This window comes from Pipistrellus kuhlii, unplaced genomic scaffold (assembly GCF_014108245.1).
Source record: "Pipistrellus kuhlii isolate mPipKuh1 unplaced genomic scaffold, mPipKuh1.p scaffold_m20_p_13, whole genome shotgun sequence".
Lineage (NCBI taxonomy): Eukaryota > Metazoa > Chordata > Mammalia > Chiroptera > Vespertilionidae > Pipistrellus > Pipistrellus kuhlii.
In genome coordinates this window covers 12052999-12065588 of record NW_023425438.1, presented here as the reverse complement: position 1 = coordinate 12065588, position 12590 = coordinate 12052999, and the positions used below count along the sequence as shown (strand labels likewise).

The following is a 12590-nucleotide window of genomic DNA, read 5'->3' as shown; positions in this document are numbered from 1 at the left end:
CGATGGGGAGCTTTCTCAGACTCCTCCCTGCCCTTCCCCTGCCCCAGCCAACTGCAAGTGCTTTCTGCCGGGCCAGCTCAGGCCCTTAACACTCCATGGATTTCTAATGGATTTTCGGGGTGGACAAATGATTTCACAGCCAACTTTTGAATAGCCACTCTGTGGACTCCCCTTCCTGCCTTTATTACCTAACTCAGGAAGCTGGCGGCGGCTCCTCAGGCTTGGAAGAAAGCAGCTGAAGACCAGCCCCGTCCTTTCTAAGCTCTTACTCATCTTGCTCTTTCTAAGTGTTTGACAGTTAACCCTCTGCTCCCTGAGTTTCCTAGATGTGAAAGCACCTCGTTGCTCTGTTTTCTAGTTGTTTCCCCTTCTTATCTTTTAAATTTTTCATTTATTTTATTGATTGATTGATTGATTGATTGATTGATTGATTGATTTTTTAGAGAGAGATTGTGGGAGGCGGGAGGAGATTGACTTGTTACATCTATTTATGTATTCATTGGTTGATTCTTACATGTGCCCTGACCAGGGATCGTACCTGCAACCTTGGCTTTTGAGAACGACACACTAACTGAGCTGTCCAGCCAAGGCACTTATCTGTTTTAATGACCCTCTTCTCTTCTTCCAGCCTTGCAAATGTGGACATTGTCCAATCACGTTTCAGCCCTGTTCTCTCATCTCTCTCTCCTCCCTTCCCCTCACTTGGAGATTTGCCCGTTTCCGGGGCTTCCTGTTAAATTCCTTTGCACCAGACTCCCCAGTCTGTGTCTTCATTTCTTTCTTTCCCAACTCCCCTCTGTCTATCTAACCCCTGTCTATCCAGCCGTTCCCCCTGGATGCTCTCTCTGCTACAAGGTCACTGAGACGGCAGCGTGAAGGAATGAATGGTCAGGGCATCCGCTAAGCAGGGAAACCAGAGAGAGGCACAGAGAGAGGCAGAGAAAGAGAAACCAAAATCATCTCCAGCAATAGCACAGCCAGCCTTTTATTTTTGAAAACGCGGAGGTTTTTGGATTCCATTGTGCATGTTGTTTGATGGTGTTTCTATTTCGAATGACACGTGGGGGACACTGTGACCTTCTGAATGCTTTGGACTTCTGAATCCCTTGATCCTGCCCTGACCTCACCATCACCTCAAACTCAACAAGCTCTCATTCAAAAGCCCATTTTTTAATATGAAGTATTAAAATAGGAACTAAATGTCTGTCTTCCCAGACTCTGTGCTCCTTAGGGCTTTCCTGTTTCTGTCGCTGTCGTGGTTTCCACCATTCTACAAGCATGGAACCTCAGGCAGGACCCTACCTGATAGGAGACTTCCCAGTGCCCCTCCCACCTGCCCCTGCTTTCCATTCTTCCCCTCCCTCCCCCCATCCCCATTCAGGTTCTTAGCACTTTGCAGGTTAAAGGTTACCTGGTCCTATCTTCCCATCATAAAACAACAGAGAACTCTATAACCTTAGGTTCTCCGTGGGAGGGCCTTGGCATCCTGTTAATGTGACTCTCGTTGGATAAATGAATTCTTCTACCACATCCTCCCAAGGCATCGACACAGCCTCTACTTACATGTCTGTACTTTCCGGGCGGTGGCAACCCATAACCAGGTTGTGAAATTAGCCTCGTAGGTCATGAACCAGCCCAGTTTAATGGGATGGGATGGGATGGGATGGGATGGGATGGGATGGGATGGGATGGGATGGGATGTCGGAGGTCATGGCTGCTATGTCCTCCTCCCTCCCACCACCCTTCCCTGATCTTCTCTTCAGTGCCCTGAACCATTTATGGCAGAACAGCCTCGCGAGCCCTGCCTCACGTAGCAGGCATGCCTTCTTGGAGCATGGCCCCTCTCCAGGGGGCTCCCCAGACCTGCCTGTTTGGTCTGAGCAGCACAGACAGAGCCAGAAGCACCACTCCTTTGCGGTGGAACTTTAAACCTGTGACACAGCCAAGACGAACGTGACCTTTTCCCAAAGCCTCTGACGCATGGTGCTGACTCACATCAGGTGGCTGTCCCGGCTCTGCCCCCACCACCAGGCAGGCCACACCGTCTTTGCAAAGACTTCCTTGTGCTGGAATTGAATGGGCTTCACCTTCTGCTCACGGGTGTTACAAGCAGAGCCGAAGAGAGCCAATCAGATCAAACAATAGGCTCTCTCCTCCATGGCATCTGCTCAACTCCAGGCCTGGAAGCCACTCTGACTCATGCACGTACCAGCAGCCTCTGGTCAATAAAACAAGCCCTGGGCGCCTGGCTACCCGTCTGCCACTGCCCTGGACCTGTTCATACGGTTCCAGCTTTGACCTCATTCCCTGCTGAATCCCAGTGTCTCCCTGACCTCTGACTCTTTGACTCAGTTGGCCCTCTCTGGCCCCTCTCCCAACCCTTGCAGCGGATGACCAGGCACACTCTCCAGTCTGACATTCAGCACCTCCAGGAGAGCAGGGTGTGCCTCTGCTCTCTGGTTCTTCCTGTGCTTCTCACTCTGGGACTAGCTCCAGGCCCCACACCCTAGGCCCAGTCAGGGCTCCCTTGAACTGGTGGGGGGAGCATGTTAACTAGAGACCCACCCACCGCTGGTCTGGTCTTTGAGAACCGTACATCCCCAGATCTCACGGCCATTCCTCCCCAATCACTGCACTATGGCACACTATTCTTTGACATTTCACCGCCGCCTGGAAGCTTCTCACGCTCTCTGTCTGCCTGTTTTGGACACTTCCCTGTATCCTAGCACTTAGCACGGTGCTCTGAACACAGGGGGCACAACGAAAGTGGGCCAGTTATGTATAGAAAGCTCCCAGATTGCCCTCTTGATGGCGAATGCTCTGGAATGCTAAGTAACATGAGCCGGAGACAAGCCTGGTTAGCCGCTGGGACACACCACGTAAGGCCTCTCTGCCTCGCACAGTTGCAGGTGGTCCAGGGCGCCCTTCCTGCTCTCGGCACTGAGTACTCCAGCCCATGTGTCAGCAGGAATGCTGACACTCAGGAGGAAGGAGAGACGTGTGTGGTGCCCAGGGAGCCAGGGCCTGTGTGGGGGGCTGGGACTTTGGCGTATGTAGATTTGGTTCTTCAATCAAAGTAAATGAAATGTCTCAGGAAAATGTTCTACTGAGTCCATTTTCCACTCACTCGGTGTCTGACCACACAGGGCCTGACAGTGTGAGGAATGGAACCAGGCTGTTTCTGGTCAGCAGGGCCTGCCCAGGCAGGTCAGGCCCTGTTCTCACTCACTACTTGCTCAGTTCCTGGAACAGACCCCTCGCTCACTCTGGGCCTCAATTGCTCCTCCTCTGTAAAATGAGTGTTTCCTGGGGCTGCAAACTCAGATCTGATGCCCGGCAGGAACATGATGGTGTGAATGGGATCGGGATGCGAGAGAGGCCGTGGCAGGACCGGCACCGAAGAGAGCCTGTTTCTTCTGAAACGAGGGGAAAGAAGACATTAAAAGCAAATTGATCATCATAACACTGTTTATAAAAGGAAAAAAAATTGCTATAATGTGAATCGCTTGCCAGAGAAATCGCAAAGGAAAGAAAACAGATCAGTGTGATGATTAGGGCGATGTTCTCAGATCCCTGAATAAAACATACATGGCCATTTTTTAGGCCTTTCCTTTATCCCTTGCCAAAGACAATATGAAAAACCCCCTAAGGAATGAACAAAATTATGTTTACACAGTTCTTTTTTATCTGAGTGCAGAAAACTCACATTAAATAAATCTAGAGGACAGGATTATTAGTTCTTTCCTAAGCAACCTCTGATATTGTCAGATAACCTCTCCTTGTGGTTTCTTTTTTCTCTCAGAATGAGCCTTTCCTGAGAACCCTCCGGAACAGTAACTACACATACCCCACCAAGCCTGCCATCGAGGTAACTCCTGGTGCCCAGCTGCCTCTCTCGGGGACAAACCATTCCCACCTGCCAGTGACTCGGGGTGGGATGGAGGTCTCAGAGTGGTAGTTAGCTTAAGCAGGAGTGTGCCCTTCTTACATACTGAAAATGGAAATGTTAAAAAAAAAAATCGCCTGAACCACAGAGTTCCAGGATTGTCCTAACATGTTCTTTGGAGCTTACCTGACATTAGCAGCCAGCAAGAGGAAGTGGCCATGGATGTTTGACCTTTGTACAAACATCATTTCTGATTAGGCAACTGAGCTTTTCAAAGGATGAAGGGGAGGCCATAGGTATGATGTGCCACTGACTTCCTGAAAGGTGGAAGCTGAGTGGAAAGAATCTCAATTCCAGGGCCCGGGCCCAACAGGCAGTTGATGCATATCCAGGCGGTTCCCGAGCCTGGTTGGGTTCCAGTTAATGGTACTGGCTCTGAGGGACCCCAAGGATTCAGGGCCCACAGCTTTAATGATTACTACTCCAAAGATGATGGCCTAGAGCCGTGGTCGGCAAACTGCGGCTCTCGAGCCACATGCGGCTCTTTGGCCCCTTGAGTGTGGCTCTTCCACAAAAGACCATGGCCTGGGCGAGTCTATTTTGAAGATGTGGCCTTACGAGAAGTTTTAAGTTTAAAAAATTTGGCTCTCCAAAGAAATTTCCATCGTTGTGCTGTTGATATTTGGCTCTGTTGACTAATGAGTTTGCCGACAACTGGGCTAGGGGATCCTGGACCACACCAGGCCTGTCCTCTGTCTTATGTGTCTTTGCTTCTGCTGCTTTAGACGAGTTCAAAACCCAGCCCTTCAAGGTGTGGTTTTTTTCAATAGCTTGCTATTTTAGCCACAGACAGGCAACATTATTATTTCCTGGGAACTCATTAGAAATGCAAAATTCCGGACACCACCCCAGTCCTACTGAACCAGCGTCTGCAGTTAACAGGATATGGGGCACACTGCAGTGTGGGGTTCTCCCCTGTGACAGACCCCAACTGTGTCTCTTCATTGGTACGGCACTTGCTTGACTCTGGCTCACCGGCTGGCTGAGATAGTTCTGAAGTACTCACAATTAAAGAACATTTTTTAAAATGCTCCCTGATGTTTGCCATAGCACAGCAAGCACATTCTTGTCTTGCGTAGAACGTCCACACAGAAGAAGGAATCCATGCGTGTGGTGAATTGAGCAATTCCTTGGAATAAACTGAATTATATCAAATTAAGCAAATAATATTTAAAAGAAGTTTCATTTTGCTCCCTGGTGAGAATAGTGTTTTGAGAAGGCTTGTCTTTGTCATCATCTGATTAAAACAGAAGAAATAAGCTTCCAAAACCTCTGTGGAGAATCAGCCAACCAGTCAGTGCCTGTCTGTGGAGCCCTAATGTGCGCTCAGCACTGGGCTTGTCCCTCAGGCCATCTTAGGGACATGCAGGTATTTGCTCCTCTGGAGAGGGAAGGAGATTCTGGGTCTCCCCCAGCTTACTGGTACTGGTCATTTATGTGTCCTCTGCTTCCGTATTATTATTATTAATAATATTATTATTATTGATTTGAGAGGGGAAAGAAGAGGGAGATGAAGGGAGAGGGAGAGATTTGTTGTTCGACTTATTGATGCATTCATTGGTTGCTTCTTGTATGTGCCCTGACCAGAGATCAAACCCACAACTTTGGCATATCTGGACAACGCTCTAACAACTGAGCCACACAGCCAGGGCAAGGTGCTCTGTATTTTAGAGAGGAAGAAAGAAGGGATTTGACTAAAAGTGCCCAGGTTACAGGCATTAATGTTCACACATACAAGGAAATGGGTGGCTATTACATTAAATATCCAAAAAGATACACACATGTGCAGGAAAAAACACGCAGAAACCAGGGACTCTGCGATTGTAAAAATGCCATGTTCTTTTTCTAAATATATTCTAACTGTAATTATTGTTTCGGCTCTGGCATCCTAATTAGTGTCCATTAGTTTAATGTTAAATAACAACACCAAGACCCAGCTGGAACCGCTTATTAGGCGTCCAGAAATGTGTTCTCTGGGAGACCCCCTGCAGCGTGAATGACTGCGCTGTTTCTCCCCTGTTCTGCCAGGACTGCTGGTTCCACTTAAGAGTGGAGATAGTGAAGATGGGAAAGACTGTTGTGTGTGTGTGTGTGTGTGTGTGTGTGTGTGCACCCACCAATATGTGTTTTGTGCATAGGGATGAGCAGACACCCACTTTCTCCTCTCTCATTTCCCTCAAAGACCATCTACAAACTAATAGATCCTTCCCTCGCGTGACCCCCTGCAGTGACATAGTTCTAGTGGCCACCAAATGTTTCTTAGCTAGGCCAGGTGGCTCAGTTGTTAGAGTGTTGTCCTGATATGCCAAAGTTGTAGGTTTGATCTCTGGTCAGGGCACATACAAGAAGCAACCAATGAATGCATCAATAAGTGGAACAGCAAATCTCTCCCCCTCCCTTTCTCTCCCTCTTCCTTACCCTGCCCCCTCTTAAATCAATAATAATAGTCTCGGTCCGAAGCTAACTTCCCTGCACAATGAGTGTTGGGCGTTGTGTCTTTCCTCCTGTTGATTTAGAACTGGGGCAGTGACTTCCTGTGTAAGGAGTGGACTCCGTCCAGCAGTGTTCCCACCTCGGGTGAGTGAAAGCGTCATTTCCCACGCCACTCAAGGGCCTTGCTAAGTGTCCAGGTGGTGGGAGATCCTGCAAGCACATCCTGGAGCCTTGAGCGGGCCTCACCCATTCCCACGCAATGCAGTCCTAGATCTGGTGCAACCCAAGAATAGCTGGCCTAAAAGCCCTGTGGGGCTGCCAGGCCTCTCCACCAATCATACTTCTCAGTCCACTTAGTCCCAGGGGCAGTCCCTCAGGTCTCCCTGCCCTGTGAGGTGGGGACAGTCAGGGATTAGGGTCCTCTCTGCCTACACTCATGACCCCTATAGCTAGGACTTCCCTGGACTGCTCCAGTGGGAATCTGGCTCCTCTCAGGATGGATGAGGCCATCAAGGTCATTACCTTGAGTGCCTTGGTTCCTCTAATGCAGTGATTCTCAACCTTCCTAATGCCTTGACCCTTTCATACAGTTCTTTGTGGTGTGGTGGCCTCCAACCATAAAATTATTTTCATTGCTGCTTCATAACTGTAATTTTACTACTGTTATGAATTATAATGTAAATATCTGTGTTTTCCGATGTGGGTCAGGTTGAGAACCACTGCTATAGAGCCTAAGACCATCGGAAAACACAGATATTAGAAAGGTTGAGAACCACTGCTCTAATGGATGTAAGAGGCAAAGTAGCTAAGGCCCTAGGCTGGAAATAGTGTAGTGGAGACCTGTGGGACTACAGCAGAATCTCAGACTTCTAGTCAAGTTGGTGCTTTAAAAGAAAGACCTCCCTCTGACCACATCCTTTTGCCTGTCTATCCTAGTCCATGAGCTCCGACCAGGAGACATCAAAGTGGTGGCCGCCCTGGGTGACTCGCTAACTGTGAGTACTGAACTGCGCCAGCACGGGCACCCAGCAAGCCCTGTGCGGAATCAACATTCCCTCCACACTGGCTCTGCGTTTGGCTGGCACTAGTGAGAACCAACCTGTGTCAGGCACTGAAACACAGCCAGGCAGCCACAAAACATCACCAAACAATCTATAATGCTCTGCCCTCTGCCCTTCCACGGTCTCTCTCAAACACCACCTCCCTAGGGAGAAGCCATAAACTTATACATGCCCTTGCCCCATTGTCCCCAAGCATTTTGTCTCTGCTAAGGTACTCAGCCAAACCTGCCACCTATATCAGAAAACTCGCCTCCATCTACCGGACTCACAGAGTGGTGGTCTTACCCACACTTGCCCAGAGCCCCCTCACCCCATTTGAAGATGTGTTCTTTGGGGCAGAGAGAGCCCAATTCCTGCACTTAGCACAGTTTCTCCAAGTGAATCCTATTAGCCGACTTTTTAGCTACTGCTGTGTGCACTCTGCTAGCAATTCTGAGGGGAAAGAAGAAAGACATAGCTGTAGCCTCAAGAAATCTATTGAAAACAAGGAATGCACACAGAAGAAGCTACATAATCATATAGATGACACACAGCCCCCCCCCCTTTTTTTTAAACCAGGTATTTCTGTAAAAACAAACAACTTTCCCCCCAGGTGTGTGAATGTGTTTTAATTTTGGTATGATTAGCTTTGGTGGCGTGTGTATGTGGGTCAGGGATGAGGAGGGGATGGGGCAAGATTATAAGATGGGATAGGTTAATTTAAAAAAAATCTTTGCATCATTTTACTAGTTATGGCGACTATGCATTATTTTTTATAAGATTTGAAGAGAAATCCCTCTCTCTTTTTTGAGATAGGGCATTTCGAGAAAATTTTATAAAGGAGACAAAAACTGGCAAAGGTCTTAGAGAATGAATTCAGCACCGGTCCAAGGCCCTCATGTATCACATCAATTTGCTTAGACCTGGAGATTTGTGTGGACAGGAAAGGAGAAGGAGAAGGAGAAGGAGAAGGGGAAGGGAAGGGGAAGGGGAAGGGGAAGGGGAAGGGGAAGGGGAAGGGGAAGAGGAAGGGAAGAAGGAAGGAAGGAAGGAAGGAAGGAAGGAAGGAAGGAAGGAAGGAAGGAAGGAAGGAAGGAAGGAAGGAAGGAAGGAAGGAAGGAAGGAAGGAAGGAAGGAAGGAAGGAAGGAAGGAAGGTGAAAACCAGGATATGGTGAACTCAGGAAGCTGGTAAAGGGGGTTGGCTTTGACCCTGCGGGTAAGGGAGGCCCACTGAAAGGTCAGAGTCAAGGGGAGGTGTGAGGACAGGTGAGCTGAGAAGAGCAGCTGGACAACTGGTAAGAAGGGAGCAGGCCCTGGAGACCGTGGGGTCAGGTCAGAGGTCATTGTGTTGCCCACGGTGAGAAGATGACAGTCTCACCTCAGACTATGGCAAAGGGAACAAGAAAGAAGTGGGAGCTAGAGAGTGTGGGAAGGAAGGACCTTGATTCTTCTAGGACTTGGTTGCTGGTTGTATGTAGCGGATTGGGGCATCAAGACGGCTCAGAGGTTACGTGGCCTGGAGAGGAGCTGGTACATTTTCAGAAAAGATCCATCCAGGCCCTGGCTGCTACACGAGGGCACAGGGGCCTTCCCAATGCCACCAGCCTGCCCTCCCACCCCCTACCGCCCCCCAGGCTGCAGCCTGCCTTCTCTTTGTCTTTCGCAGGCAGCAGTAGGAGCCCGCCCCAGCAACTCCAGTGACCAGCTGGTGTCCTGGCGGGGACTGTCCTGGAGGTAAGGATGTTCCCACTTCATTTCTCTGGATGACACTCCCCCAGCGGCCATGAGTGGTGTTTTCCTGTGAGCCCTGCGGAGACAAGGCTCCGTGGCCCAGCGCCGAGATGCCAAAGCCCTGGTGCTCATGCTGGTCCTAAGGGGGGTGGGAATCCCATACCAGGGGCAGACTCTCTGGCTCTGACTCAGAAACATGATGCCCTGTGGAGCAGCAGGCCGGGCGGTTTGAACAAATGTGTTTCTCTCCCCAGCGCTGGAGGGGATGGGGTCTTGGAGACCCACACCACGCTGCCCAGTAAGTAGCAACACGCAGAGGCATCACTGGGGCCACAACAACCCCTCGCTGCGGCCAGGGCCTCCCCTGAGCAGCAGCAAAGGCATTATCTGCAAGGAGGGAAGTCGCCCAGCCCCGAAAAGACCCCAAACCGCCCTGCCCCCCACCTGAGCCCCAACGCTGCCCATCCAGCTCCCACTCACCTGTGCCGCCTGCTTTCTCCCTCCAAAAAGACATTCTCAAGAAGTTCAATCCTCAAATCCTTGGCTTCTCCACCGGCACCCAAGAGGAGACAGCAGGCCTGAACATGGCCGTGGAAGGCGCCCGCGCTCGGTGAGTGGACGTGGGCACGGGAGGGAGGCGGGCGGGCGGGTGGACTGGGAAGTCAGGGAGGGAAACGGAGGCAGCGAGGAGGCCGGGACCTGGGAGCCTGGCCCCATGAGCAGTCATTGCTGCCGGACACGGAGCACTTCTCTGAGCTGGCCCTGAGCTGGCCCTCACGCAGGTGATCTCCTGTGACCTCGTGCCCTTCAGGATGGGCACTGGCATGAGGACACGGAGGCTTAGAAAGTTTCCCGAAGGGTCCAAGCTTAGCAGTGAAAGTTGTCAGGGGACCCAGGATCTGCCCTGGCTGACTCGGGTCTTGAGCTCCCTGCCCGGCAGAGGGTCACCGAACTTCCCAGGGACTCTCGGACTCAGTGCGTGACCCCATGGGCAACCCCCTTCCACTCTCCCCATCGCCTCGGATCCTGCAGTGTGGGTTCTGAAAGGGCTGTTATTTTGACATTAGGGAGTGAGGTGTGGGGCCGGGGAGCAGCAGGGTAGGTGTTTGTTTTCACTCCGGTTTCTGTTGTTGACAATAATTCAGATAATTAAAGCTGAAATGCCTGGCAGAGTTCATTGATTTTCTGCACCGAACGTGCTGGGTGTTTGCTTTTAGCACGATTGCTGCACTCCCATCACCAAGGAAACGCCGCGGCCCTGACTCACTGTGTTTACAGGAGCCTTCCTTTCCGTCAGTCCGTCAGTCCGGAGGGCCCCACGCTCGGCCTGGCCCTGAGACTCAGGAAGCCATGTCAGTTCCTCAACGTCATAAGCAGGAGGAACTAATTTTTTCTGCAAAAAAAAAAAAAAAAAAAATCTGGGTTTCGTGGGGTCGACCTCTAACTGCTGTTAGGACTATTATTATTATTATTACCTCCATTGTCGTCATCATCATCGTCATCGTTTCATTATTATTTACAGCCCAGGCTGTTAGCCAGGAGGTGATTCTTCAGTCTGTTGGCATTTTAGCCCCTCTCTCGCTTCACTGCTCTCACTGCCTTTCCTATTTCACTGCTGCTCCACGGTGGCTACTAAACCATACAGAAAAGTCAGAAGGTGACCTCCCTCCCTTCCAAGGGCTTACAGTCTAGTGAAGCAAACAAATAATGTTTGGGGGGAAATGTTCCGTATGGCAACCCTGCAGACCGAAATGATTTCGTACTTGGAGTGCAAACCTAGAGGATAGAAAAGTGTAGCGTGAGGACTAGACGGTCTCAATACAGATGCAGGAGGGACCCGAGAAGTGATACATCCGGCCTCTTCCTGTAAAAGGTGAGGAAAACTCAGCCCTGGCAGGGTTGGCTAGCTGGAGTGAGCTCGTGCAACAAGTTGGTAGCAGAGCTGAAAGAAGAGCACAGGCCCTGTAAGTCTTGGCGCTGAGGTGGAGAAGGAAATGGAGGAGGCATGGATGAATGAGCTCAGCGGAGAGAAGGCTCGCAGGGAAGGTGGGACTTGCTCTGAGCCTGAAGAACAGGGCTGGGAAGAGAGGAGGAAGTGGGCGTTCCTGACTTCCCCAGTGCTCACATGAGCTTATCGCCCCTAAGGGCCCCTCGTCACATCTTGAACCCATTAAAAGGTTATAAATACTTCTGTGGTCACCTTTAACCAGGTCAGGCTTCCTTTATAGCTTTCTGACGTGCCCACTGATAGCAGGACTGCACGGGTGTGGCCCAGATTGTGTAAATGAGACACAAGGGCAGGGAAGGTGTCATGTGTGCTCGGCCACAGCTGATTGTGGGCATGCAGAGATTTTAAATGGCCAGATTGTACCAGCAACTGTTCCTAAGACATCCTCCAAGGAAGCCTCGATTGGCTGTTTCTCTTTGCTGACATAATTTCTCATATACATACTTTAAAAAAATAAAATAAAAATTAAAAGGTTTCACTGGCATTCAGTACACTGTCTGCAGTTTGATGCTTTGTATGTGCATATGCCTGTGAAACCATCACTGCAATCAAGATGATAAACACATCCATCACCCTCAAAAGTCTCCCTGTGCCCCTTTGTAATCGCTCCCCCTTGCCCCTTTCTGTCCCTACCGCACTCCAAGCAACCACTGGCCTGCTGTCTGTCGCTAAGATGAGCCTTCTTTTTCTAGAATCGTATGTAACTGAAATCATAGACCATGGGTGCCTTCGTGTCTAACCTCTCAGCCAGCAGGATTATTTTGAGATGCCTCCATGTTGTTGTTTGTACCGGTAGTCCGTTCGTCTTGATTGCTGAGTAGCGTTCCACTGACCCGCAGGTCTCTCATCCGGGGCAGTTGTTGCCTTATTCATAGCAGGCATCGGGAGGCGAAGGAAGAGCGAACCCTGTCCTTTTTTGTCTCCCCAGCCTGTCTTGCTGGGAGGGGAAAGTCAGGAGAAGGAGAATGGTGTTGAACGAGAAGGAAAACAAAAGGATTAAAGGGCAGAGAGTGGGGCTCCGACATGAAGGCTGACGGAGTCGGGAAGCCTGGAAGGGGAACGCGGAGGGATAATGGAGGGCTGTGGCTTTTTTCAAATACACAAAAGGCTATTTTTAAAACGGGCAGCCGATTAAGAAGTGCCCGGGCTCAGCTTGCAGTGAAAGCACTGGGTGAACTGTAAGGGCGCTTCCCTGCTGGGAGGTTGAGCAGATGCCACCTCATGTGGCCAGGAGGACTGGCCGGCAGGAAGAGGTGGTGGGATCAGACGAGCCTCCAGCAGGGTCTGGGTCCATGTGGCTCCGAGGCTCTGATTATTACTTGGCTGCCATTTCTTAAGAGTCAAGCCTTTCAATACATTCTGAGGGAATAAACTTAACATAATGTGAGTCTTTCGGAAACACATCCCTGCTGGGCCAAACTCCTGCCGCTT

At 50.3% G+C, this 12590-nt stretch overlaps 1 protein-coding gene across 1 annotated transcript in view; it reads left to right on the top strand.

Annotated features, from left to right (window-relative positions):
- The window catches only part of PLB1 (phospholipase B1), a 116059-nt gene that overhangs the window by 87567 nt on the left and 15902 nt on the right, over positions 1–12590 (top strand). Inside the window, exons 44-49 of the mRNA XM_036434892.1 lie at positions 3803–3868; positions 6463–6523; positions 7316–7374; positions 9087–9154; positions 9406–9449; positions 9662–9761. Coding sequence (XP_036290785.1) covers positions 3803–3868; positions 6463–6523; positions 7316–7374; positions 9087–9154; positions 9406–9449; positions 9662–9761 — 398 coding nt within the window. The remainder of the gene's footprint in view (positions 1–3802; positions 3869–6462; positions 6524–7315; positions 7375–9086; positions 9155–9405; positions 9450–9661; positions 9762–12590) is intronic.